At 45.3% G+C, this 27,344-nt stretch overlaps 2 protein-coding genes and 1 long non-coding RNA gene across 44 annotated transcripts in view; 1 reads left to right on the top strand and 2 right to left on the bottom strand.

Moving 5' to 3' along the window:
* The window catches only part of HDHD2 (haloacid dehalogenase like hydrolase domain containing 2), a 46,753-nt gene extending 39,514 nt beyond the window's left edge, over positions 1–7,239 (top strand). For 25 of the 33 annotated variants that reach the window (XM_003122291.5, XM_084965277.1, XM_005652474.4 and 22 more), the window contains 2 exons: positions 1,081–1,144; positions 5,869–7,239. In XM_003122291.5, the coding sequence (XP_003122339.2) occupies positions 1,081–1,144; positions 5,869–5,972 (168 nt within the window). In that variant the 3' untranslated portion in view covers positions 5,973–7,239. Of the gene's footprint in view, positions 1–747; positions 1,421–2,019; positions 2,122–5,868 lie in introns of those variants that run through there. The other 8 variants (XR_014808506.1, XR_014808503.1, XR_014808508.1 and 5 more) reach the window with 5 other exon arrangements.
* LOC146406270 (uncharacterized) lies at positions 6,128–12,577 on the bottom strand. The gene is made up of 2 exons (XR_014808513.1): positions 12,482–12,577; positions 6,128–9,700 (listed from the first exon to the last, which is right to left on the bottom strand). It is a non-coding gene; the product is annotated as an uncharacterized LOC146406270 (long non-coding RNA).
* A 1,928-nt stretch (positions 12,578–14,505) lies between these two features.
* KATNAL2 (katanin catalytic subunit A1 like 2) overlaps positions 14,506–27,344 on the bottom strand; it is a 108,663-nt gene continuing 95,824 nt past the window's right edge. For 8 of the 10 annotated variants that reach the window (XR_014808416.1, XR_014808409.1, XR_014808412.1 and 5 more), the window contains 3 exons: positions 16,746–16,908; positions 15,399–15,501; positions 14,506–14,921 (listed from right to left, as the gene is read on the bottom strand). Coding sequence is in view for 5 of the 10 variants with exons in the window: in XM_021092685.2 (XP_020948344.2) it covers positions 14,782–14,921; positions 15,399–15,501; positions 16,746–16,908 (406 nt within the window). In the remaining 5 variants the exon portion in view is untranslated. Of the gene's footprint in view, positions 14,922–15,398; positions 15,502–16,745; positions 16,909–25,076; positions 25,181–27,344 lie in introns of those variants that run through there. The other 2 variants (XR_014808402.1, XM_084965181.1) reach the window with 2 other exon arrangements.

The raw sequence follows: 27,344 nt of genomic DNA, 5'->3' as shown, positions 1-27,344 counted from the left end.
CAGGATTGGAACCTTCATCCTTGTGGATACTGGTCAGACTTGCTTCCGCTGACTCACGACAGTCACTCCCAGAAAAGGTTTTAAGTTAGACCTTGAATGAAGATTTGACTCTCCGAGGCTAATTTCCTAGGGCTATTGTTGAATAATATGATTTTTAAGGGAAAAAAGAACTTCCTCAGACGTGGCCTGAATGAATCCTGCTTATAGATGTGAGATGGCAGCATTGATTTCATTGGTGTTTCTTCCACTTCTTGGATATATATTACCTTGTCATTAACATTTAACCAAGTATGTTCACCCCTATGTTGAGTAAGAATTAGAAAAGAGCTGCTTTTTCAAGCTGATCTGTTATTCCTAAGTGTGAAGTGAGTATCACTCTCAGAATCTGTTTAATATTCTCTTTGACTTGATTCCACCTGTTATGGACAATTGGATGGAAAGTAAGGATAATGTATTATAAGAGCAACAGAAGAGCTGTCTTCTGGACCTGGTTCATTCACTGTCCTGCAGTTGTATCATTCACCTTAAAAGCTTCCAAATGATAGAATACTTTTTCTTCCATCACCTGTTCTAAAAGGAAACGGGAGTTCCCGTCATGGATCAGCGGTAACGAACTCAACTAGTATCCTTGAGGACACAGGTTCAATCCCTGGCCTCGCTTAGTGGTTTAAGGATCTGCTGTTGCCATGAGCTGTGGTGTAGGTTGCAAAAGTGGCTTGGATCTGTGTTGCCGTGGCTGTGCTATAGGCCGGCAGCTGTAGCTCCGATTGGACCCCTAGCCTGGGAACCTCCACATGCCACTATACCTGTGCTTTTTATGTTTACTAGGATAATGTTACTAGGATTATTACTCTTTTGTACACCTTGACTTCTGTAATGTCTCCCTTTCCAAACAATGTGCTCCCTCAGACCGTTAGATGTAGGTTTATCCTTTTTTACACCCTCCTTTCTTTCATGTTAAGCAAAAAAGCATGGGATTAGAGTTAGCCATCTCAGCCTAATAAATCAAAATCATTTGGTAGGTTTTGTTGGCAAGCTCCCCGAAAGCCCTGGACTAAATGCTTCTTTATGCTTTTCTAGGACTGCAGGGATGATGTTGGTGGGGCACAGAATGTCGGCATGCTGGGCATCCTAGTGAAAACAGGTATGTATCTGCTGTATGAGCTTTCTTTCAGACAGAACTATAGAACTCACATTGCTTAAAGAACAGTCTTTGCAGAAATGGCAAAGCTGACTGGGCACTTTTTTTTTTTTTTTTTAACAGCTGCACCTGTGGCATATGGAAATTCCCAGGTTAGGGCTCAAATTGGAGATGTAGCTGCTGGCCTATACCACAGCCATGGCAACACCAGATCTGAGCTTCATCTGCGACCTCTGCTGCAACCTGCAGCAACACTGGATCTTTAATCCACTGAGGGAGGCCAGGGATTGAACCTTGATCCTCACAGACACTGTGTCAGGTTCTTAACCTACTGAACCACAACAGGAACTCTCCACTGGGCCCTTTAATTCACTTTCTGCCACAAAGCAAAAATAAACTGGGCCTAGGATTGCAGGGGAAAAAAAGGCAATGTGAGAAAGCCCTTTGCTGTTCAAACCTAGAAAGATCAGATCAGAGTTCAGAGGTTTGGAGGCTTACCCAGAGATAACTATACACAGTTGACAGTTATCATTTGTATGATTTCTGGATCTACAAACCACTAATGGACCAAAAGACAGTCATGGAGCTCTGTAAAAATATCTTCTTTTTGCATCAGCTAGAAGATGATAAAGCTGATATCTTTAGGAACTAGCTAGATAAGTGATCTGATATTTTGTGTTAATGTTTACATATTTTATTTGTTTATTTATTTATTTTTAGGGACTCACCTGCGGCATATGGAGGTTCCCAGACTAGGGGTTGAATTGGAGCTACACCTGCCACTGTACGCCACAGCCATGGCAATGCCAGATCCAAGCTGCATCTGCTACCTACACCACAGCTCATGGCAGTGCCGGACCCCTGACCCACTGAGCGAGGCCAGGGATCAAACCCACATCCCTGTGGATACTAGTCAGTTTCGTTTCTGCTTCACCACAACAGGAACTCCAGTGTTTACATTAAAAAAAAAAAAAAAACAACTTTTTCCTTGTCTTTTCACAGTGTTTTAGTAACTATTTCCTGTACCCAAATTAGGTAAACTGGGTGTGGTCCTTCAAATAAATTTAAGGAAAGGGAAAGAACAGAATGGGGAAGACCCAGCTGATACAGTGTCCTGACGATGGGGGACCAGTTAGGTGTCCTGAGTCTTGTTCTCAGCTCGGCAGTGTCCTAGACTCTGATCAAGGCCCTTCACCTCTTCGAGCTGTTTATGAATGAATTAGCAGATAAATGGTTCCATAGTTGGCTCTGTGACCTCATATGCCTGGCTTTCTTGTAGGCAGTTCATAAAAGGGAGGATTTACACATAAAGGTCATGGGAGAGCTGCCACCGGGAAATTTTGTAGAAAAAGTATATTTACTCATGAGCATGATGTTTGTTGAAGAAAATGTGGTCACATAATGCTATTTCGAATTTAAAAACCCAAACAAGGAGTTCCCGATGTGGCACAATGGGATCAGTGGCATCTTGGAAACACGGGGATGCAGGTTGGATCCCCGGCCCAGCACGGTGGGGTGGGGATCTGGCTTTGCCGAAGCTCCGGTTTAAGTGTCAACTATGGCTCAGATCTGATCCCTGGCCTGGGAACTCCGTATGCCAGGGGATGGCCAAAAAAGGGGAAAAAAATAAAAATAAAAACCAAAACAAGAAGACATAGATGCTGGTACAATTGAATAAGAAGTATTTGCCAGCCCTGTGTGAGCAAAAGGTAGAAACAATCTTCTCAGGCCAGGGTTCTGGGTTGAACCATTGGAGCCTTGCAGAGGTGACACCATCATTCTGGAATTAATAGTGTACGGTTTTTTTACATTACTCACTCAAAATAATCACCACCTTTCCAAGAACATTACTGCCCTTCGATGGAAGCAAAAGGACAAAGTATCAGGTGGGTTGTCACCCTGGGTTTGATTTTTCAAGTTCCCGTCAGCCACCATTTGATGATCTGGTCATTTAGGAAATCCTCAGATGACTTTTTCCCCTTGTGCATTGTTCCCATGACCATGTCTTTAGCTCGCATAATTAAGGATTTACACCAAGCATCACACTGGTCCTATGCCAGTGTCTTTTAAGCCCAGCTTCCCCTGACTGGTCCCCATTGGCTCTGCCTTCTTTCCTGACTGGTTGTGGTCAGCCTGTCACAGGGGCATCCAGTTAGTCTTAGAGAAGCCAGCAGCTGCACACACTCAAACCTGAAATGTCTAATTTAGTCACGTAGCTAAGTCCAACTCATAAAAACGGGCCCATTTGTATGTTCACCTTTGGTCAGAAAAAAATCCCAAGCCAGCCCACCGTTCCTGAAAACGTACAGAGCAGCTGGCTCCACAGATAAATTTGAAAGCAGTGCAGTGGACAAATGCTACGTTTCCCAGTGTTGGGAATTACCATGATGATTTGGACTTACTCAGTTATAGTCTTGAGTTAAGTTTGTTTCTCAGACAGATGCTCAATATATATTTGCTCCGTGATTTTTTTTTAATTGTATTTTATATTTTTAGGGCCACACCCATGGCATATGGAAGTTCCCAGGCTAGTGGTCAAATTGGAGCTATAGCTGCCAGCCAACGCCACAGCCACAGCAACACTGGATCCTTAACCCACTGAGTGAGGCCAGGGATCAAACCCGCGTCCTCATGGATCCTGGTTGGATTTGTTAACCACTGAACCACGATGGGAACTCCTCCATGATTTGTTGATAAAGGCTTTTGTCTAGCCGTAACCAGAATTTCTGTTCAGCATGTGAAACAATCACCTAGAAGAGATGGGATTGCCCTTTGTTGATGTTGTCAACTTGGCTTCCTACATCCTCCCCCCATTCACTGGACTGGGCTAAAGCAGTCTTCTGTCCGTCCATCCTTCCATCAGTTCTTTAAAAAAATACTGTAGAATGTTTTATTGGTCCAGAAAAGTGCAGACCGCCACACTGAATCAGGCCTGAGAGGGATGGTGGCCTGCTTTGTTCACTCAGCCAACATTATTGAGCACCTGCCATATGCCAGACACAATGCAAGTTGCTGAAACTATCACACATACCTGAGCCACTGTGTCGCTTTGTACTTTGTAGAAACCTGCGTTCAGGGCCAGACTAAGAAAAGCACTTGCCAAGCCTTTACCTCCATGGCTAAGAAGCCTGACTTTCAGATATTTGCCCTTGGGCCACTGGATCCAAGCAGTGGGTGGTATAGCAAAAGCCAGTCATTGACTTACCTGTGAGACCAAGTGGAAACCTTGCAAAGGAGTTTATACTGCATAGGATTTAAGCTTGAGGAAAAACTAGGCATAGAGTTTGCTGTGTGGACCATACTGTGGATAGGTGCCTTGAGTATGCCACCGTAAGTTATCTTTGTACGTTTGATGCTGGCTCCTTTCCTGTAGGGGTTCACGGTCAGCCAGTCAGGACAGGAAGCATCGTCACCACCACAGTGCAAGGATGTGGAACCGGGGGTTTTCAGGCTTGGTGTCTGCTGGACAAAGCCTCTTAAAGAGGTAGTTGTAGAAAACAGAAGGGCTTGTAGAAAATAGTGGCTGTGTTGTTGGGGAACCTGAATTCAGACAGAAAAGACTAGAAAATGCAGAAGAATAGATAGAGAAAACAGTGACGGCAAGGAGAGAGTGCAAGCGCAGAGGCAGCTCTGAGACCACAGGGCTGTCGCCTTGTTCTCCCAGGCCTGGGCTAAAGCATCTTCCGTCCGGCCATCCTTCCATCAGTTCTTTAAAAAAATACTGTAGAATGTTCATCATGTGCTAGTCAGTAACAGAGTTCCTCCTCTCAGAGAACTTAGGCTCAGATGTGAGACAAACATTAAACAAATAAATATGTAATTACACATGTTATATTGTAGAGACAAAGAACAGGGTGCCGAGAGAGAGAGAGGAAGAATAACAGGGAGGAGACTTCGTTTGGATGGGAAGGGGTCTGATGGGAAGCGTGAAGGAGGTTGTTAGGTGGGAAGAATGTCCCAGGCAAAGGGAGTGGCAGGCGTGTCCAGCAAAAGGACTGCAGCTGGTGAAGGTAGTGCGTGCTCAGGTGAGGGGTGCTGGGCCAGTGAGATTTGGGGTTCTTTTTGAAGGGCCCTGGGACACATTAAGGGTGTTTAAATAGGGGCGACACATCTCTGATTTACTTTGGAAGCGCTGAGACCCTGTGCGGGATGGTTCCTCTGCTGCACTAGACTTCAGTTGTGGGTCCTGATCCAGAAGAGCTAGGTGGCAGGCCCGCTCCTCGGTGCCCTGTGAACAGCTTGCCCGCGGGCCCAGGCGCTGCAGCTCTCCCCCCTGCCCTCCCACCCCTGGGAGCTCTCATTTGCCAGCTCACTTGGCTCCTGCTTGGCAGTAACTCATGCTGTTTCCACTCACCCTCTGGCACTGACAAGCCTCTGCCCTGCAGGGTCTGGGCATTCATTGTACAGCACTGATTTAATCACCATTCCTATCTTTAGTGCTGGCGGGGGGAAGAAATGGTTTCACCAGCTGAGGAGATGGGAAGGCGGCCTTAGTGCTCAGGTGCCCAGTACCTGAGCCTCTCTGTGTGGAAGACCAGAGGGCCTGGGGAAATGTGGACTGTGATCTTTGAATCGCCTCAGCGCATCCCGAAGCCTGGACAAAAGGCACTATGGGAGCTGCAGAGCGCCTGGTTCTGTCATTGTAAGGGTGGCCCAGGCACTCACAGGTGTCATCAGTCTGCTGTTCTATCAGTCGCCTTTGTTCAGTGGCTTTACTTTCATTTCAGGGAAATATCGAGCAGCAGATGAAGCAAAAATTAATCCACCTCCTTACTTAACTTGTGAGAGCTTCCCTCATGCCGTGGACCACATTCTGCAGCATCTACTGTGAATCGCTGCCTGAATCAGAAGCACCTTGAAATGCAGCTTTCCATCCTCTGCAATGACTCAGTCCCTCAACAACTCATTGCCGGCATAGACAGGCGCGGACCACTTGGCACGGCCACAACTTAACCCTCTTTTATTGTACAGTAATCAGAAAGAAAGGTATTGAATTGCAGCCAGCCACTAAGCCTTGCTAATAATCCCTCTTGTTTTACTTCATAAAAGATGAGACCAGAGAAAGGGAAAGCTGAGATTGTGTGCCATCCCTCTTAAAATACTCATCAAGTTAGCAGGGCTGGAGGGAGAGTCTACTGCAGAGTCTTGACCGCTGTCTCCTCATTGGTCAGGTGCAGGGGTTGGGTTTCAGACTGTGAATGAAGTCGATTACAGCTGCACTGAAGGGTGCATTAGGCTGTAGTTTTAATATCGAGTTCAACTGAGAAATCCATCAGAAGTGCCAAGTGGAACACAGGACAGAAGCAGCAAGAGAAATTGTCCTTTAGCCCAAGTGATGGAGTGAATATGCTTTAACGGCTATTGAAAACTAGATTAGCTACTGTGTTATTCCCAGCACGGGTGACTTCTTTTTCTCTTCATTAGCCAGAGATGACTAATTTAAATTTAGAACCTGATTTTAATTTAAAATAATATTTCCATTAATAACCTATTCATTGCAGATACCTATTATACTGTGTAACAGTTGTTTTGGAAATTTTATGTAAAATTAAAACTATCAGTATTTTACAGATGTTTTAATTAGACATTGTTATTAACAGGAACAGTGCAGAAACTAAAATCAAGCCTTTAATGTCTTATAGACCATGCATTTTTGAGGTTAGTGTCCACCAGAGTCCTATTAACTGTACATTTGCAAGATTTCATTATTTTTGCCTCTGACACTATGGGAGAAATCTTTTAGAAGCTATTGGGACAGATTCAAGCTTTTATGTACTTGGTTACTACGGCTGTAAAATGAAATCTCGTCTTGTAGCGTGGATTATTCTTCTCATGTTAAACCCACCAAAACGAAGGGGACAAAGTGGGTAATGATTTTCCTCGTGCATTTGCATACCGTGATGATCCTGGGCCTTTGCAGTTGTTTTACGGGGCTCCCGGGCATTGGGTTATTAGCGTGTAATTGTACATCATCACAGCGCTCACCTTCTCGAAGCGCATCGTGATGTTAATGGGCCTCGGGTTTTGATGCTTGTTTAGAGATCAGCTTGGTGTTGGATTCGAGGGAGCAGAGCTAAATAAATGGCAGCTCCCTCTCCTTTCGGTCGCTTGGTGAACGCTGTTCTTGGGTTTTGCAGACGCCCTGACTTGTGCATCCTAAAGAGTAAAAGATGGATGTGATAGGACCGCCTTTCAGAGTGGAAGGATGAGTGCAGGGGCAGAGAGCACAGGTCCTGGAGCACCGACATCTCCCTTCCGTGACCTTGGGCAATCACCGAACCTCTCCTGCCTCCTTTCCCTTCTCTGTAAAGTGGAGGAACCACAGGGCCCACCATACAGGCTCATTGTAAGGTTAAATGCACAACTTATATATTAAGGACTTTGAGTAGAATCGGGCAAATACGAGGTGTTTTGTGTTGGTAACGACGTGCAGATGTAGCAGGAGTGTCTGCGTTTCACAACCGGAACCGGTTGGTGGAACTCACCTCTGTATTCAGTTCAGTGGGGAAAAGCTTCCAGAGAGTTTAGAAAAGTGAGACCTTCTACTGCATATAAACCGCCTCAGGCCAGAGCTGCACCAAGAGAGAAGCCTGGTGTGCAGGCAGAGGGGCTGCCTGGCACCCGGGGGACAGGCTGCGTCGCCCGTGGCCTGCTCTGTGACACATGGGTCAGTGATTCCTTGACCTCCGTGTTACCAAGTGTTTGCTAGCTGCCGTGTGCCCAGTGCCATGCTAGGAAGTAAGCATGTAAGAGAAGGAGTCTGCCCTGAGGGCCCTTATGGTTGAGGGCCTTAGGTAGGAGAATACCCAAGGCAGTGTGAAAACTCATGCCCCCCTCCTCTGTGATGCCCTGATGCAGGGTGGAGGGGTGCTCCCTCTTCATGCTCACGGAGCACTTGTTAGACTTAAATCCTCACACTTCTCTTCTCCCCACCAGACAGGACTCTGTGCCACAACATAGGTAAGTACCCATGCGGTCACCAAACCAATTACAACTAGCTGTAAGTATTAGAGGAACTGAATGCTAGAAGGTATCATTGTGGGTAGAGAGGAAACAGTAAGTTTCATTTTAGACTTGCTGCCTATAGGGGAGGCCCAGAAGACTCTTAAATGATGGCTCTGCTGCCCTGGAGTCAGGTTCGAGCTAAAGCCAAGAAGTGGATGTCACGGATGGATGAGTGGCGGGAGTGGGTAAGACGCTGGAGTACGACATGCCAGCCAAGGCACCTTCCTCCTTTCTCATTTGGCCCTATAGGCCATTAAAATCTTAGTTTGAGGGAGTTTCCATTGTGGCACAGTGGAAACGAATCTGACTAGTATCCAGGAGGATGTGGGTTTGATCCCTGGCCTCACTTGGTGGGTTAAGGATCCGGCGTTGCCGTGAGCTGCAGTGTAGGTCACAGATGTGGTTCGGATCCCACGTTGTTATGGCTGCGGTGTAGGCTGGTAGCTCTGGCTCTGATTCGACCCCTAGCCTGGGAACTTTCATATGCCGCACCTGTGGCCCTAAAATGAAAAACAAAAAAACAAACTTAGTTTGATATTTTACTAATTTAGCAAACATTATATAGGGCTTACTAACTGACCTGTCCACCATGAAGTCTGTAAGGATAAATTAAAATCTTGATTTAAATCAAGATTGCTATAAACATTCCCAACTCGGCTGGCTGGTCAGCCTGGGGCATGGAGGAGATGTTATAACAAATGCGTGAAGGACTTCATTTCCCTACTGTTTCATGTCAAGGCCTGTCTTGTTGATACCCGAGGATAGTGTGTGCATCAGCTTTACTCTAGTCCTATCCTGGCCCCAGAAAAGGGACCAAGTGACATCTTAGGACTAGAAAGGGTATGAGAGAACACCCATTGTCAGGAGATGGTCATTGAGCGTCTGCTGTGAGCCAGGTGCACGCTGGGTGTGGAGGAGGGTAAGGACCAATCCAGTGGAGGAAACCTGGTCACTCTCACATGTCTAGAATCGGCTAGGTTTGCCGCAGCCCTACTGACCCACCATTCTGTCCCCGTCAGAGCTGATTGCAATGCCCAAAAGGAAAAGTGGGCTGGCCTAGCTCGCTCTAAGTGACGGTTCCACCCAACACTGGTAGCTGCGAATGTAGGAAGTTCCCTTGGTATGGTAGTGTTGTCCCCTCAGTCTTAATCCCATGTTGAAATAATTACAGGGGCAAGTTGGACAGGAAAACACACCTGCACTGGTTGTGTTTAACTGGTTTTGGATCAGTGATGGTTCACGTAGGATGAAATCGAAGTCCCTGGGTACCCATAGAAAGAATTTTAACTGCACTAATCTCCTTCATTAAAACACCTGCCTCAAGCAGGAGAGTTCCTTTTTCCTGTTAACAGTTGTTTGTATAGAGCCATGTTTGTATTAGCAGATTTCTTTGACACAAGTCACAAAAGCCTTTCCTGGCGTAAAGGTGCAGGCCCTTTGCTGACTTGGTGTTAGGTCAGCCATCAAGGCCTATTACCCAAAGGACACTGCTGTCCTTGAGAGGCGACCAGAGCAAGGTGCCAGAGCATCAGAAATCATTTGTCAAAATTCAAACTGCACATCTGTTAAAATCAAACACATTTTAATACTCTTTTCCAATGCTTACCATAATGTCATACACATCTCAATGCCTATTTGTTTTACTGACTGATATGCCTGAGAAAACTAGACTATTTATTAAATGCCCACTGAGGGTAAAGCACTAAGAAAGAGCAGAATATAGCTCCAACTCCCAAGATACATATCTTCTAGTTGGAAAACTGAAGCATGTACCAGTATATCTAAAAGCCCAAAGGGCTCTGACAAGTTCAAGATGGTTGTGTAAGTCCACTCAGAGAAGAGATCATGAGTGATAGTTGAGAGGCTTTGGAAGAGTAATCACAGCTTCTAGCATATGACGCACATACAGTGCTCAGTCTGTGGTCTGTGTCATTTTAAAGGAATGTTTCATTCATTCAGTAGCAGTGAAAAAAGAACACGATGCTAACATTCGAGTAAGATAAACACAATACAACATACAACTTCATAATGCAGTAGAGATATTAATAAGTGACGAAGAAGAATGCCAAGAAGATGAGGCTGCGGTTACTTTAGGTAAGTATTTGTGCATCAGGAAAGGCTTCTGATGGCCAGGATGAGGGCGGGAGAGCAGGCCATAGGAGAGGCAGATGGCCAGCTGTAGTCGCCAATATCTGAATGTCAGGAGATGCAACTGCAAGCCAAGGACTGGTTTTCTGTTTTTGTCCTTTTTTTTTTTTTTGTCTTTTTTGTCCTTTTTAGGGCTGCTCCCGTGGCATATGGAGGTTCCCAGGCTAGGGGTCTAATTGGAGCTGTTGCTGCTGACCTACGTCACAGCCACAGCAACGCCAGATCCAAGCCGCATCTGCAACCTATACCACAGCTCACGGCAAGGCGGGATCCGCGACCCACTGAGCAAGGCCAGGGATCAAACCTGCAACCTCATGGTTCCTAGTCGGATTTGTTTACGCTGCGCCACGATGGGAACTCCCATGGACTGGTTTTCCTAGAAAGACTTGAAGAGCTGGCAGTGTTAGGTCTGAATTGCCATGTTCAGTTGGAGCTGAGTCACTGCTGTGTCCTTCAGATAGTTCTGGGTGCTCCGGTTGGCCTCAGTCCCCACCTGGTCTTACTTCACCCAGTTGTTGCTATGTTCCAGGTTCTTATAGGCATTTAAGTTGTGACCTCAATACCAGATGTGGAATTAAATTTCCACCAACAGCTAACGGGCCAATCTCCTATATCCCTGTAAACTTAGATCTATTTTAATCTACTTAAAAAAAAAAATTACCAGATGGAGTTCCTGTTGTGGCTCAGTGGTTAACGAATCCGACTAGGAACCATGAGGTTGCGGATTCGATCCCTGACCTTGCTCAGAGGGTTAAGGATCTGGCATTGCCGTGAGCTGTGGTGTAGGTCGCAGACATGGCTTGGATCCCCTGGATCCTGCATTGCTGTGGCTCTGGCGTAGGCCGGTGGCTGCAGCTCCAATTGGACCCCTAGCCTGGGAATCTCCATATGCTGTGGGAGCGGCCCAAGAAATGACAAAAATAAATAAATAAAATAAAATAAAAAAATAACCAGAGACTCCAAACAGATTAAGAAAGCCCCGCTAAAATAAGAGGAAAGGAATAAAGATGGTATAAACCCACAAGGATAACTACAAAGATTGGTAGCAAAGACATCAGTGGACGAGAAGGTATGATAACTTGGGAGATGAAAAGTGGATGGAGGAGTTCCCATTGTGGCACAACAGAGACTAATCCAGCTAGGAACCATGAGGTTGCAGGTTTGATCCCCGGCCTTGCTCAGTGGGTTGGGGATCCGGCGTTGCGTGAGCTGGGGTGTAGGTCGCAGATGCAGCTCAGATCCTGTGTGGCTGTGGCCGGCAGCTGTAGCTCCGATTGGGCCCCTAGCCTGGGAACTTCCATATTCTGCAGGTACAGCCTTAAAAGTAAAAAAAAAAAAAAAAAAAAAGTGGATAGAGTATTGATAACTAAAAGTGCAAAAAAACCCCAATTCATCCTGTAGAAGAGCCTCAAAGACTCAATGGTTGGAGACACGGGGTCAAGAGGAAGTGAAGTATGAATCAAGTGTGAGAAGCAAAGAATTGGTTCAAAGCTGGTGAAGTGGCTGGAGCCCCAGAAACCCTCCCCACCCTAAGCAGCCAATGAGCACCCTCAGGCAAGGCAGCAGAGTGGAAGTATACTCTGAAAAGTGGAACTATGAATGTTAAGGCCTTGGAGACACCGGGCGTGGTGATGGGCCAGGGTGAGACACAGGGCTGAAAATGGGATTAGGTAAATCTCTGCTTAGTCTCCAGTGGCCCGCTGGTCCCTTTCTCCTGACAGCTGGGACCAGAGAGTGTGGGGTTGGAACTGAAAGTTTATCTGATGTGCTTGGTCATTTAGAAGACAATACTAGGGGGTTCCAAACAGAATACAAAAATAGTACAGTTCTGAGACTTCTAAAAAAATCAAAATACTTATAAAATTAAGCAAATGAAAAAAGAACAGTTATTAGTTCCAAGACAAACTTTAACAAGAAGGGAAATGTAATCCTAATTCATTAGTTGGCTCTGCAGTGAACAATATACAGTGAATGATGTGTATGTGTGTGAATACATATATATTTGTGTTTTTAAGTTTGCACCTGGGGCATATGGAAGTCCGCAGGCTAAGGGTCAAATTGGAGCTGTAGCTGCCTGCCTACCCCACCAGCCACAGCAGTGTGTGATCCAAGCCATGTCTGCAACCTACATCACAGCTTATGGCATCATCAGATCCTTAACCCATAGAGCCAGGCCAGGGATCAAACCTGCATCCTCATGGATACTAGCCGAGTTCATTACCACTGGGCCACAACAGGAACTCCGTCATAAAAATATTGAGTTAACCTAAAATTGTAATAAAATGATAGAGGAAGGTAGGTTTGGTAGGGACAGGGCAAAAGAATGAAAGAGCTATATTTCATCCAAAGCAGGAAGTTATTAAAGTATAAAACTGATCAAGAACAAGCCTCCAAAATGAAAGCACAACCTAAAAACATACGTGCGTGATCATTTGTAGACAAACTTCCTAAGAGAATGAGGAAAGGATGGGCTTTGTGATCATGTGTAGGTGGAAGTGTTACAAAGATGAACTTGGAGATTCTTAAAGGCAATGGAAGCAAGTGGGTTTTAGAAGTGGAAGCTTACGTGTATTTCCTGGGAGAGGTAATACACTTACCTGGATGGAGTCAGGAACTCCCAGGCAGGGAGCTAAAAGGACCCAACACTATTGTCACAAAGCCTGCTGTCGTGGGAGCGCACCGCTGCCCCTTTTCCTGTTCACTCTTAAGTACACGTGCATTTTTACCTGCTTTCCAAGCACAGCAGATTAGCAACAATTGAGGTTCCATCCACTTGAGATTTTATGAAATCAGAAAGCATGGTAAAGACTATAAGCAAATTAGACTAACAGCTTAAGAAATTTCAAGTGACAGCCTAACAATATAACCCCAAAACACAGAAGGTAGATGCTGGAAACTGAACAGTATAGTGGTCTGAGGCCACTGAGCTTAGAGACCTCCGCATCTCAGGTATCAGCAGTGCTGCACAGTAAAATACCTAGTGAAGAAGTTTCTATTGAGCTTCCACCAAGATGAAAAGTCTTTTCATTTTTTTGTCTTTTTTGTTTTTTTTTTTTTTTTTTTTTGGCCGCACCCACGGCATATAGAGGTTCCCAGGCTAGGGGTCCAATTGGAGCTTCAGCTGCCAGCCTACACCACAGCCACAGCAACTCGAGATCTGAGCCTGTCTGTGACCTACATCACAGCTCACGGCAACGCCGGATCCTTAACCCACTGAGCAAGGCCAGGGATCGAACCCGCATCCTCATGGATGCTAGTTGGGTTGGTTAACCGCTGAACTACGATGGGAACTCCGTGTCTCTTTATTTTAAACTTGTTAGATAAGGTATATTTTCATTATTTTCAATTTGACTACATTTTCCATGCAATGGCATTTTTAGAGGCATTTGAGAATATTCTACTCTTTGAGAATATAATTAATACCCCAAAATGCTTCTGTTTAAAAGGCTAGAATCCTTGGGACTATTTAGCTAGCCCAAACGTCCCTTTTCCTGGAAATTTTTTCTTCTCTGGAGGAGTCTGCCTTGCAGGGATAAAGAAAACAAGAGAACAGAAGGTAACTTACCATAGGAAAGCTCTAAGTGAGGAGAGGGCTGGCATTACTTAGTGGAAGCCTTCAAAATTTACCAGGAGTTGGAAGCTGAGCCTCAGGTTGTGGGTCTGAAGGAGATGCTGCTAGCTGTGTACTACCCCATGAGGGGATGTAGAGGAGCTTAAGAGCTGGTACCCCATCTAGCTTCTGGTACCAACCTAGAAGCTCAGGTACCTCATCCTAAGCTTGGGATCCAGCGAGGAGCTGTGGCAATGGAAAGAGAAGGGCAGAGCACACAGGATGTGAGATGTGAAGGTGTTATTAGGGCCCGGAACTCAAAACAAGCTGGTAGGTAGTGGCAGTGGCATGCTGGCCACCACTGCTATTAGCTCATCTTCAGAGATGGTCAGTGACGCTCCTGAATGGGGCTAGTCCGGTACAGGTTTGCTGATGATAAAACTGGTTGGGGTGGGAATCAGGGAGAGCTGATGAGATTCAGAATATTGTCAAAAGGAGCAGACTGTCGTCTTCCCTGTTCCCACCCTTATCTGCCCTTGAACTGTCAGCTGGTCAGATGGTCTATCTGGCTCCCGAACTCACAGCCATCCCAACACAACTTTCTGTATCTTTTTCTTCAAAATGAAAATGCCAGTTGACAAATGAAGAACACTATAAGAAATTACTTCTCAAAATTTTATGGGATCTCATTGTGAGAAAAGTCTCCATTGCATGACCTCAGAGCACACACACCTGTAGTCAGGCTTCAGTATTCTGCTGACATTGACCATGAAAAACTAATGAAAGTATCTATTTCCAAAATGGTACAGTTGTCCAAATTAATCCAGTCTTCAAGAATAACTTTTTGATTCTAAGTGATACGTTTCTTCTAACACTTAAACTTCAACTAGCTGGCCTCTGTGGTTGTCTTTGCGGCCAGGTCAGGGTACATGTGATTTCAGACAGACTCGAACTCACTTTGCCAGGCTGAGTATCTCTGAGTCAGATTTTTTGCTGAAGGCTTGGTATGAGCTAGCACGTCCAAAAAGTCGGCAGTGGTCACTGTATCCAACTGGATCCCAGGTAAATTGCTGCTTTCTAGATGAAAACAAGAGTAACAGCACAACCATTGACCTGATGGTGATCAATGCTCCTGAAACACTAATAGACCTTCTTTCAAGACAATGCATAATGCAGTATTCTTAATGTTAATGCAGCGAAAGGCAAGACAAGAGGGCTGGAGAAAAAAAGTCTTTAATGTGCAACTGAGGCCCTGAGCCCATACACAAAATGTGACTTAAATGTATCATTATAAAGATTATTTAATATTTATATAGTGCCGCAAATGGATTCAGCCCAGAGAAATAAAAGCCTGTGCCCTAAGGAGTTTATCATGTGAGGGCAAAGATGATCCAAAACAGAACTGCAGAGGAGGAAGGAGTTGAGGGCACAAGGGAGGATTTCAACCAAAGAGCACACCAAGGCCGAGCCACCAAGAACAGGAGCAAGGCGCCATCTGCTGGTGAAAGTTGAATTTCTCCTAGAGCACCTTTGCTGTCATCCCAACTGGCCTACCTGAATGGTGATTTTCAAGGGCACTGAAGATCTTCCTCACAGGTCGCATGGCTGCTTCCCTGCAGACTAGCTTAATATCTGAGCCTGAGTAGCCCTCGGTCTCCTGAAACAGCCACAAAGCCAGCCGTTAGGCAGCAGGCAGAATGCTGGTGGGTTACGTTCTTACAGGCAGGACTCGGTATCAGAGCCTCTGTTTTTGTTTTTAAATTTTTTTTTTTTTAGGGCAGCACCCGCAGCATATGGAGGTTCCCTAGCAAGGGTCAAATTGGAGCTACAGCTGCTGGCCCACACCACAGCCACAGCAACGCAGGATCTAAGCCACATCTGCGAGCTATACCACAGCTCATGGCAACTTCAGATCCCCAATCCACTGAGCAAGGCCAGAGATCGAACCTGCGTCCTCATGGATGCTAGTTAGATTCGTTTCCGCTGAGCACGATGGGAACTCCAGAGCCTCTGTTTGGATTCTGTGTCTGTCACCCCTGAACACTATACAAAGATTCCAAGATAAGTAATGTTTAGAGAGAGAGGCTGCTAAAGTGTTCAGATAACCTACGATGCTGGGCAATGAACAGCTTCCTAACACCGTCCAAAGTGTAGGTGGGGAGATGCTGAAGGACTGGTCCACCTGGGTTAGCCTAAAGGAGCCCTGGTGCCCAGATCCAAGAAAGTTCTTTGGTTCTTGTAAATAAGTTCATACCTGCCTTTGAGAAACCTCAAAGAACATCATGTGCAAGTGTCCACTCAGAGACAACCCTACCAGTGACAGTGGGGTACAGATCTGTATCTGAAGCTTTTTGGTTCTGAAAGACTTGTATTTAACCATCACAGTAGCCCAATGTAGTATAGCTGTTACTCATTTTACAGAAGTGGGGACTCAGAGAGGAAGTCACGTCCCTGAGGTCACACAGCTAATAAACGGTAGGGTCAGGACCTGACCATGGGATCTCTGAGTCTAATCCCTATTCTATTTCCATTCCAGCACATCTCGCTCTGCTGGAATGTTTCCAAGGGATAAAGAGCTCACTCTTCCTTGAAGGAAGTCCATTGCGTTGTTGGGGCAGCTTGGATCTTTTTATTTTGTCTTTTTAGGGCCACATGGGTGGCATATGGAGGTTCCCAGACTAGGGGTTCAATAGGAGTTGCAGCTGCCGGCCTACACCACAGCCACAGCAACGCCAGATCCTTAACCCACTGAGCCAGGCCGGGGATCGAACTTCATGGATACTAGTCAGATTTGTTTCTGCTGAGCCACAATGGGAACTCCAAGCTTGGGTCTTTTAAAAGTGACTCAAGACTCCAAAAAGCCCATGAGAAGGCCCTGCAAGAAAACTCCCAGCAGCTCACCCGGCTCAGCACGCTGTACTCCAGCTCTGCACGCAGCTCCAGGGCGCTGCCCTTGCTCACTGGGGGCAGCCAATGGTGGATCATGGCCTGCCTGGCCTCCTGGCTGGGGAGGTCAACCAGAATCCTCTTCTCTAGGCGGCGTAACATGGCACAGTCCAGCTCCCTGAATTGCGTCAGAAACAGAAGGACTGGTTGAGGCAGTAAACTCACTTCTTAAGCAAACAACTAAATTTGAAGAACACTTAGCAGGAAACAGTTCTGCATCATAACTGTGACTCTGCATCTGTGCCTGAGTGGATAGGACAATTATTTCATGTTGTTTGGGAGAAAGAAATGGCTAAAAAGAAGAAAAAAAGGGAGACAGGGAGGAAAGAAGGAAGAAAAGGAAGGGAGGGAGAGAGGAAAGAAAGGGAAAGAGAAAGGAAGAAAAAGGAAAAGAAAAAAGAGAAAAGAAAGAAATGGAAAGAAGGAGAGAAATAGAAAAATATCATCCTGAAATACTTCATGTGAAGGACCTAATTTCAGGAGACTTAATTTGATGGGAAAAGAAATCCAGGTAACAAAACCTAAGCATGTGAGCATTCCCATGGCAATTGTAACATCAATTATTCAATCTGATCTTTTTTTTTTTTTTTTTTTTTTTTTGCCTTTTCTAGGGCCGTTCTCCTCAGCATATGGAGGTTCCCAGGCTCGGGGTCTAATCAGAGCTGTAGCAGCCAGAGCCACAGCAACTCGGGATCCGAGCTGCGTCTGCGACCTACACCACAGCTCACGACAACGCCAGATCCTTAACCCACTGAGCAAGACCAGGGATCTAACTCGAAACCTCATGGATACTAGTCGGATTCGTTTCCACTGCGCCATGACAGGAACTCCTCCTTACATTTCTTAATATAAAAATTTCAAACAAATAGGAAGTTAGACTAAAACAACAAAACTCCACATACCTACCATCTTGATTCAACGACAGTTAACGTTTTGCCATATCTGCTTCCTATCTATCTGTTCTTGTTAAATTATTTTAATGTAAATTACATCATTAAACCCCATCCTTAAATGCTTCAGTGTGCATTTCCCCCCAGAAAGGATATTTTCTTAAATAGCTCCAATAAATACCATTATGACACTAACAGAATTAACCCTGATTGCATCATATGTCTGATCCTCATTCCATATTAAAATCTCTCCGGTCGGATAATGTGAGAAAAAGAATGTATATGTGTATGTGTGACTGGATCGCACTTTGCTGTATGGTAGAAAATTGACACAACACTCTAAACTAGATATAATGGAAAAAATTAAAATCATTAAAATAAATAAAAATCTCTCCAATCATCCCCAAACTATCTTTTACAGTTTTTCCAACCAAAATTCAATCAAGGATTACACATCACACATAATTATGTCTCTTGAATCTCAAAATCTAAAGCAGTCTCCTTGCCCTGGATTTTTTTTTTGAAAAGGTGAGGCTCACTGTAGAAAAGTCCCACATCCTAGGTTCCCTTGAAGTTTTTTCCTCATGGTATCAGGTGACTGGTTTCTCTATCTGCTGTCCTCCAAGATGGAAGGTAGGCCTCAAAGTTTAATCAGAATCAGGATAAACATACATAGCAAGTGTATTTCCTTGGTGACGGTACGTTTTCATATTCGTTACGCTGGGATCCAGGTGTTGGTCTCACTGTCAGTGATGTGGTGTTTAGTTCCTGAGATCACCTGGTGACCATGGCACTCTTCACTGGATGATCCCTCATCTCTTTGCAAGTACTAGGTACTCGACATACAATTCTTTGGTGCCATGTGAATACCCCTTTCCCCATCTCCCACCCCTATTTTTCGGCTGCCCTGAGGCATATGGAATTCCTGGGCCCGGGATCAGATCGGAGCTGCTGCTGCCACCTACGCTGCAGCTGCAGCAATGCTGGATCCTTAACCCGCTGTGCTGGGCTGGGGATCGAACCTGCTTCCTGGTGCTGATCCTGTTGCGCCACTGTGGGAACTCCTCCCATCCCCTTTCAACTAGTGGTTTAAGCATCTGTGAATGATCTTTGAATCATCTGTCTCAGGGGAGTGGTGCAAAACAGCAAATTAAATTTTTTTTTCCATTCCAAATGTATTATTTGGAATTATTATGTAAAGGAGAGCTTTCCCTCATTAACTGGGACTCTGGTTACCTTGAGTTACCATTCCTATTAAAAACAGATCATTTTGAGTGTGGAGTCTGTGAATTCTTTATACATTAAAACTTCAAGTTCCTAGGAGTTCCCGCCATGGCTCAGAAGGTAACAAACCGACTAGTATCCATGAGGACTCAGGTTCGATCCCTGGCCTTGCTCAGTGGGTTAAGGATCTAGTGTTGCCGTGAGCTATGGTGTAGGTCACAGACACGGCTTGGATCCCGAATTGCTGTGGTGTAGGCCAGCAGCTGCAGTTCCAATTGGACCCCTACCCTGAGAACTTCCCTATGCCATGGGTTCAGCCCTAAAAAGGAAACAAATAAACAAAGCAAACAAAAACTTCAAACGGGAGGGAAATACCTGTTTGATTTTCTAGTATAGAAATTAGGAGATGCCATGTGTTGGTCAGTCTAAGCCACTAATAGAGAGTAACAGTGAAAACACCATCACCAGATCTTTTCATTCACAAAGATATCGAGAATTTCCAAAGACTCTCCTGTTTTTCTTGTTCTTGTTCTGAATCTCTGTGATGATACTTCTCTTTAAATTGAAACCATGAAATCGCCCCTCCAGGGAGCATATCTGAATCCTAAATTGGAGGAACCAGATTTCTTAAAAGACTGCATCTTTCCTCTGCCTATTATTCCTCCAGTCCTGAGCTGAGAATCCAGTCTGGGGCTGTTTTCCTGGCAATAACTATTTCCTATTTCTTTTTCTCATTTGCTTTGTTCTTTATCAGCCTCATCCTGTTGGAATCCATCTAACAGCAGCCCCTGCACAACCACGCCCCCTCTCAGGGCCAAGAGGTCACAGGGTCAAGGGGACTTTGCAGACTTCAAAGAGATTATCTTTTCTACTTGAGATATTGGTAAAAACTAGGGCTTAGGTGCCATTCACCAAGCGGCAGGTGCTGCTTTAAACACTTTTCAGACATTAATTTTCAGAACTACCCTATGAGGGAGGTACTATTATTAGCTCCACTTTAAGATGAGGAAACTGAGGCACAGAGGCTGATGGTCTTGCCTGAGGTCAAAGCTCGTGAATGGAAGCCCTGGACTCGAACCCAAAGAGGGAGACTCTGAAACCTGTGTCTCAATCACTGGCCTGAAGCCAGCATAGCAAGAGCAAGGAGACCCCAAGTCGTATCATGGTGAAATCTCAGAACCCTGAGAAAAAAGAGAGGTTCACAAAAGCTTCCAGAGAGAAGAAAAAAAAAAAACAAAAAAAAAAAAAACAGGTTGCACACAAGAAGACTTCTCATCAGCAATGTGAGATATTAAAGGAAAATAAAGCAATGACTTCAAAATTCTAAGAAAAAATAATTTCCAATGTAGAAATTCCTATCTTTTTTTGTCTTTTTGCCTTTTCTAGGGCCACTCCCATGGCATATGACCCACTGAGCAAGGCCAGGGATCGAACCCACGACCTCATGGTTCCTAGTCGGATTCCTAGATGGGAACTCTGAAATTCATATCTTATGCAAACCATCAATTATGTAGTAAGATAGAATAATGACAGTTTCCATATGCAGAGCCTGAAAGATACTACCTGCATGTACCCTTTGTCAGGAAGTTACTGGGGGACCAAAAAGAGAGGGAAACCAAACCAAAGGGCCACATGGGATCCAAGGAACAGAGAGTTTGGCACGGAAAGAGAAGGCGAGCTGGGGTCTCAGGATGCAATATGCAGTTGGTGACAAGGCTCTGGAAGGGGTGCCTCCAAGAGGAGGAAATTGACGTGTTTCGGGAGTTCCTGTTGTGGCTCAATGGTTAATGAACCCAACTGGCATCCATGAGGACGCAGGTTCCATCCCTGGCCTCACTCAGTAATTAAGGATCCGGTGTTGCCATGAGCTGTGGTGTAGGTCGCAGAGGCAGCTCGGATCCCACGTTGCTGTGGCTGTGGTGTAGGCCAGCGGCCACAGCTCTGATTCAACTCGTAGCCTGGGAACCTCCACGTGCTGCGGGTGCAGCCCTAAAAAGACCAAAATGAAAAAGAAAGAAAGAAATTGACTGGTTTCATGATGTCTGGTATGTCTGAGTGAATCCAGAGTCTGCTTAGACAGCGGAGAGCTGCGCCTGAGTTAGTGGCAGAAGGAGGTGATGTCAGTGGGGGAGGGAAGACGGGAGGGTCAGGGAGATATTTCCATAGAGAAGAGGGACCATTAGACTCACACTTAGGAATTGAGTTCAGCAGTACTGTCCCTGCAGAGTCTCAGCACACAGAAATGAGTATGACAACCCCCCTGCTTCTATGCAAATAATAGGCACTAACAGGTTGGTGTGGGCCTTGGACTGCAGGAGTGCTGGTCCCATAAACGTCAAAGACAAAATTAGACTTGAGAACCTGCAACTGAAAACCAGGAAGGAGGAGAGAAGAAGCTGGAGAAACGGCTGAGCCGGGGTGATGAGCGGTTGCTGAATTTCTCCCAAGGCCTTTCCTTGGACCAGCTGCCCCTCCTGAAAAGTCAGGAGCTGCAGCAGGAAGGCTCTCTGGAAGGAGAACCTTCAGGTCTTTCCATCCAAGCCATCGTGACTTCTTGAAAGGAAGACCAGGTCCCCAAAAGCCCTAGGCAAATGGAGGCCAGCAGAGGGAGGTGGGAAAACGATCCCTCACTATAGATGGTTGTATTGATCAGCTAATGCCCTAAAGCAAGAGATTTACCTCAAAACTGCTTGTGGGCACAAAATAAGTGCAACTCTCTGACAGCTGGGCCTGATAAATGCACTTTTAATGACATCAATAATAATATAATCATATGAGGGAGGAAACAAAGGACAAATGGAATGTACCCAGGAATCATTCTTTATGCCGATATATTTATGTGAAAAATTTAACCTGCGGCAACCAGAAAACATTCCCTTTAGCTGCTACCCTTTGATTTTTGAACCCAAGTTCATCTGTTATCACTATCTCCTTTGTCATTTGGTAGGTCCATCCTCTCCAAGATCAAAAGCAACAAGCAAGTGACCGCGACACAGCGAGGGTCCACAGATCTCACTGCCTGGCTCCTGGACCAATGGCCACTGGCCACCTGGGCAGTTTACATGGGCCACGGTGCCTGGCACCGGAGCACCTGGGCTCCCACACCAAATCTTCAGGGCCCTTCCTCAGTCCCTTAACCTGTCTCCCTGTTCCTGGGATAGTGATAATTCCCAGTTTTACAGAATTTGGAAACCAAACATAATTCTGGCTTGTTCCTTCAATGGTCAAACCATCTCAGGGTGGCAAGAGGAAAGCAACCTTCAGTTCTGTAGGCAAAGCCTTTGCAGTGTTGTCCATAGCCAGTGCGAAGTGGGTGACCATGGCAATCTTTGAAGAGTAGATCATGGAACTGCAGTGTCTCTGGTAGCTGACAGGGAGCCAGGGAATAAGGTACTGGTGGTTACCTGTCTTCTTCAGTGAGCCCCCCACAAGGGTGACTCCTACCTACATTTCCCACTTGGGCCAGACCGTTCCCTTTGCCGTTATCTGAAGCTACCTTTTGCCATCCTAGTCGAGTTTCTACTCAGGCCATTTTCTTTACTTGGATCTTTTTTTTTTCTTTCTTTCTTTCTTTCTTTTTTTAGGGCTGTACCCAAGGCACATGGAGGTTCCCAGACTAGGGGTCTAATCAGAGCTGTAGCTGCCGGCCTACACTACTGCTCATGGCAATGCCGAATCCTTAACACACTGAGTGAGGCCAGGGATCAAACCCGTGTCCTCATGGATGCTAGTTGGGTTAACCACTGAGCCACGACAAAAACTACTTTACTTGGATCTTACACTTTGTCTACCAAGAATCAAGTCCTTTCTATGGGTCCAGTTCAAGCACTCTCTAACCCCTTTCCTTTTAAACATCTTTCATCAGAAATGGTCTCTTCCGTATACAATTTGATTCTACTTATTGTCTGTACCAGCCACATGCCCGGCTTTATCCTCACTTCATAGTTATTTGTATTTAGAGCTCATCCATTGTGCCATCAGAGAGCCAGCTTTCAGAAGCCGAGAATCATGGACCATATGTCTCGGGTTCCTCTTCCTTCCATCATGCAGAATACTCACACTAAATGCTCAATAGGAACTATTTGGGTGAATGAATAAACTTTTAGTTCAGGGCTACTGGCTTCATGCAAAATGACCTGCTTCCTTAAAGCCCAGTCTTAATTTATGAAGGTGCATCTGCTTTGTTGAAAATTAGCATTTTATACTCATTGTTAATTTGAGTTAACAGAGAAAAATCAGCATTAACTTGGGAAATAGGAATAAAACATTCTCTTTTCATCTTTAGTGAAAATAATGGAAGTAATGATTTTAGGGGGTGATTCATGCAACTCACTTGGCTGGGCAGTGCTTTTGAAGAAGCCTCCATATGGGGCCTCTCAACTCCAGAGACTCCTCATCTCATTCTGAGGAGCAAGCTCATAAACATGAGACAAGGGACCCAGCAGGAGAGCTCCCAGTTTAGTCTATGTCCTACTGGTATTAGAGTCAAGAGCATCATTTCTTTATAATAAAAAATGACAATTACTTCTAGTTACTACGATGCCAACAAAAGAGATACATTACTCTTGCCAGAAAACATATGACCAGTAATTGAGAAAAGAAATGGGAAGCTTCTTTTTCCAGCAAAATGATGAACTAGATATTCAGAAATCTCTTGTTATAAAGTCCCCTTAAGGAGTTCCCGTCGTGGCTCAGTGGTTAATGAACTCGACTAGTATCCATGAGGACATGGGTTTGATCCCTGACCCCTTAGTGGGTTAAGGATCCGGCTTTGCTGTGAGCTGTGGTGTAGGTCACAGATGCGGCTCGGATCTGGTGTTGCTGAGCCTGTGGTATAGACCAGCAGCTGTAGCTCCGATTTGACCCCTAGCCTGGGAACTTCCATATGCCGTGGGTGCAGCCCTAAAAAGACAAAAGACAAAAACAAACAAACAAAAAGCCCCTTTGAAGGCTTGAAGAATTATAGGAAACACTTCTGGAAGACACAACAAATGAGTCCACAAGGAAGCAGCGCCTAAATTCTCAAGCCTTACAAATAGAGAGGAAGCCAAAAATCAGTTGAAATTGGAGCTGTGGCTGATTCGGAAGTGTTTGACTCTTAGTTACACAAAGAAGTTTGGATTTTAAAGCTTACATGTGGCATAGCATAGAAGCCTGGGGCCCATTCAAGATAGTAGGTGGAAACCAGGCCATCACATAAAATAAAAAAACAGAGGTGACATCCTCTATGAAAAGGTAAGTTAGGAAAATCTCCCCACTGGAGTTCCCACTGTGGTGCAGTGGGTTAAGGATCTGGTGTTGTCTCTGCAGTGGCTGAGGCATAGGTTCAATCCCCAGCCTAGCACAGTGGATTAAGGATCTGGTGTTGTTGCAGCTGTAGCATAGGTCGAAGCTGCAGCTTGGATCTGATTCCTGGCCCAGAAACTTCCCTATGCCAGAGGTGTGGCCAAAAAAGGAAAAGAAAAAGGAAAAGAAAAATCTCCTCACTAGCAATGGAAAGAACCAAGAAAATTTGTTTGTCTTGTATTTGGGGGTGGGAAAAAGTCTTCACTGGTCATTCAGAACCACACACCTACCCTCACTGACATGGCTGAAGAAACCCTATGCTGAGATGTTAGCTTGCAGTGGTCCAAAGCCTGGCATGGTCAGACATACATTTTCTGTGGAGAGATACACACAAGACTCCCACAGATAGGATTCCCCTCCTTAAATGAAGCTCACCATCCAAAATTATGAAATAGACAAACAAGCACCATGAATGAGAGTCTGCAGAAAAAAACTTAAGAACTGTAGATGAGGAGACTATAGAGTCATTATGTTTAAGACGTATGAAGAGAAGAAGGAATCAAGATGGAGTAGCCCATCCGCCCTCTAACAGCCAAAAATCCCTGCATATGATACAACAAATAAACATAGGAAGACTCTGGAAAGAAGGAGGACGAGTGGCTAGGGACCTGGGGACTTGAGGAACGATATGGCAATGGTCTTGGGGTATCTTTTTTCCCTCCCACAGACTTCCCACATGGGAGTCACTGGAGAAACCTGCTGTCAAGCTGCTAAGACACACAGGCCAAAGCTCAAGAAAAGCTCTAACAACAAAGGACTGACAACAAAGGACTGGGGAAAGGAGGTCTCCCAGGACACAAAGCCTTTGTGATAACAACTGCCCTACCTCAGCCAAATGCCAAGAGAAAACTGCCCCCGCCCCCTCGAATGTCCAAGCCGGGAGTCATGGTGGAAGGAGCTCGGTCCAGGAGGCTGGTGCCACATTAAAACCTTCAAGAAAAAGAAAAGTCAACTAAATTATGGCCCACTCATACAGTAGAATTCTATACAGGTAGGTAGATTTTCAGAGTTGTCCACCATAATGAAGTGAAAGAAAAAAGAAAAAAACCAGGCCACAGAACAAAATACTATGTATCCATGGGATATTCACATTTTTGTTGTTGGGGGGGCGGGGTCTATGAATGTAGTTATGGGGACTATTTACTTTCAAGTCATACCAAAGCCTATAAAGTACTATTTATTTATTTATTTATTTATTTTTTGCTTTTTAGGGCCACATGCAGCATATGGAGGTTCCCAGGCTAGGGGTCAAACTGGATCTGTGGTCGCCAGCCTACACCACAGCCACAGCAATGTGGGATCCAAGCTGCATCTGCAAACTACACCACAGCTCACGGCAACACCAGATCCTTAACCCACTGAGCGAGGCCAGGGATCGAACCTGCATCCTCATGGATACTAGTTGGATTCGTTTCTGCTGCACCACAATGGGGGCTCCCTAAAATATGATTTTTATAATGAACACACATTCTTTTTCAAAATAATAAAAACTGTTTCCTGGAGTTCCTGTCGTGGCGCAGTGGTTAACGAATCCGACTAGGAACCATGAGGTTGCGGGTTCGGTCCCTGCCCTTGCTCAGTGGGTTAACGATCCGGCGTTACCGTGAGCTGTGGTGTAGGTTGCAGACGCGGCTCGGATCCTGCGTTGCTGTGGCTCTGGCGTAGGCCGGTGGCTACAGCTCCGATTCAACCCCTAGCCTGGGAACCTCCATATGCCGCGGGAGCGGCCCAAGAAATAGCAACAACAACAACAACAAAAGACAAAAAAAAAACCAAAAAAAAACTGTTTCCTTCTTGGGGAAAAAGCATTACCACAGAAGGGTACACAGGCAGCCAGTGATAACAAATAATGAAATAATTTCACCATTAGGGTGTATACCAAGAGGATAATATTTAGGTCATGGGGGAAAGATTATGATTGGTTTTTTCCTAGTTCTCAAATTTTCTATAAAATGATTATATTAATGTTGTACTTCAAAAAATTAGAATTATAGTTCACATGTCAGCCTGCACCCTGTTAAGAAGAAAAGTAATAATACCACATACTAAGCCAGGCTGAAATCAATTTGTCTAATGAAACCAAATAAACTGCGCCAGGTGTGAATGGGCCAAGGGCAAGGTCAACATCAGTAACCTCCTGCCCACTCAGTCCTGCATCTGCCCTGCTGCACCCACCAAGTCCTGCACCACACACTTCTTTCCTGGTTGTTTCAGAATCACCCATCAACCAAGGCGGAGGATGATGGGCTTGCTGTTATCACCTGAGACAGGGAAGCTCTGTCTGGAGAGAAGCAATTTCAAGCAAAACAATTTGACCACCGGTAGGCACAAAAATACTACTGTTAAAAAAAAATTCAGGAGTTCCCGTCGTGGCGCAGTGGTTAACGAATCCAACTAGGAACCATGAGGTTGCGGGTTCGGTCCCTGCCCTTGCTCAGTGGGTTAACGATCCGGCATTGCCGTGAGCTGTGGTGTAGGTTGCAGACGCGGCTCGGATCCCGCGTTACTGTGGTTCTGGCGTAGGCCGGTGGCTACAGCTCCGATTCGACCCCTAGCCTGGGAACCTCCATATGCCGCGGAAGCGGCCCAAGAAATAGCAACAACAATAACAACAACAACAAAAGACAAAAAAAAAAAAAAAAAAATTCAAATGAGTAAATTTAAATACCTAACTGGCTTTATTCAATGATTCAGAAATCCAAGAGGATTTCACCTAGCAAACTGAAAGAGCTCTGGGGAGTTCCTGATGTGGGGACACAGGTTCGATCTCTGGCCTTGCTCAGTGGGTTAAGGATCCAGCGTTGCCGTGAGCTGTAGTGCAGGTTGTACACATGGCTTGGATCCTGAGTTGCTGTGGCTGTGGGGTAGGCTGGCAGCTGTAGCTCTGATTCAACTGCTAGCCTTGGAACCTCCATATGCCACAGGTGTGGCCCTAAAACACACACACAAAGAAAAAAAAAAGAAAAGAAAGGAGCTCTGAAGAGATGTACAAAATGGAAGACTATACACAGAAGGAGATGCAACAAGAAAGTTATTAGCAAAGAGTGGATTGCTTCAGGTAAGGTCACCTTTGGGGGACAGCAGTGGCTATCCC

The sequence above is a fragment of the Sus scrofa genome, chromosome 1, assembly GCF_054392235.1.
Source record: "Sus scrofa isolate SSC_HxYL_T2T_F1_AM1 chromosome 1, Sscrofa_HxYL_maternal_Yorkshire_Landrace_v2.0, whole genome shotgun sequence".
NCBI lineage: Eukaryota > Metazoa > Chordata > Mammalia > Artiodactyla > Suidae > Sus > Sus scrofa.
Note: the sequence above shows the minus strand (reverse complement) of the source record. Positions and strands in the feature narration are given on the sequence as shown.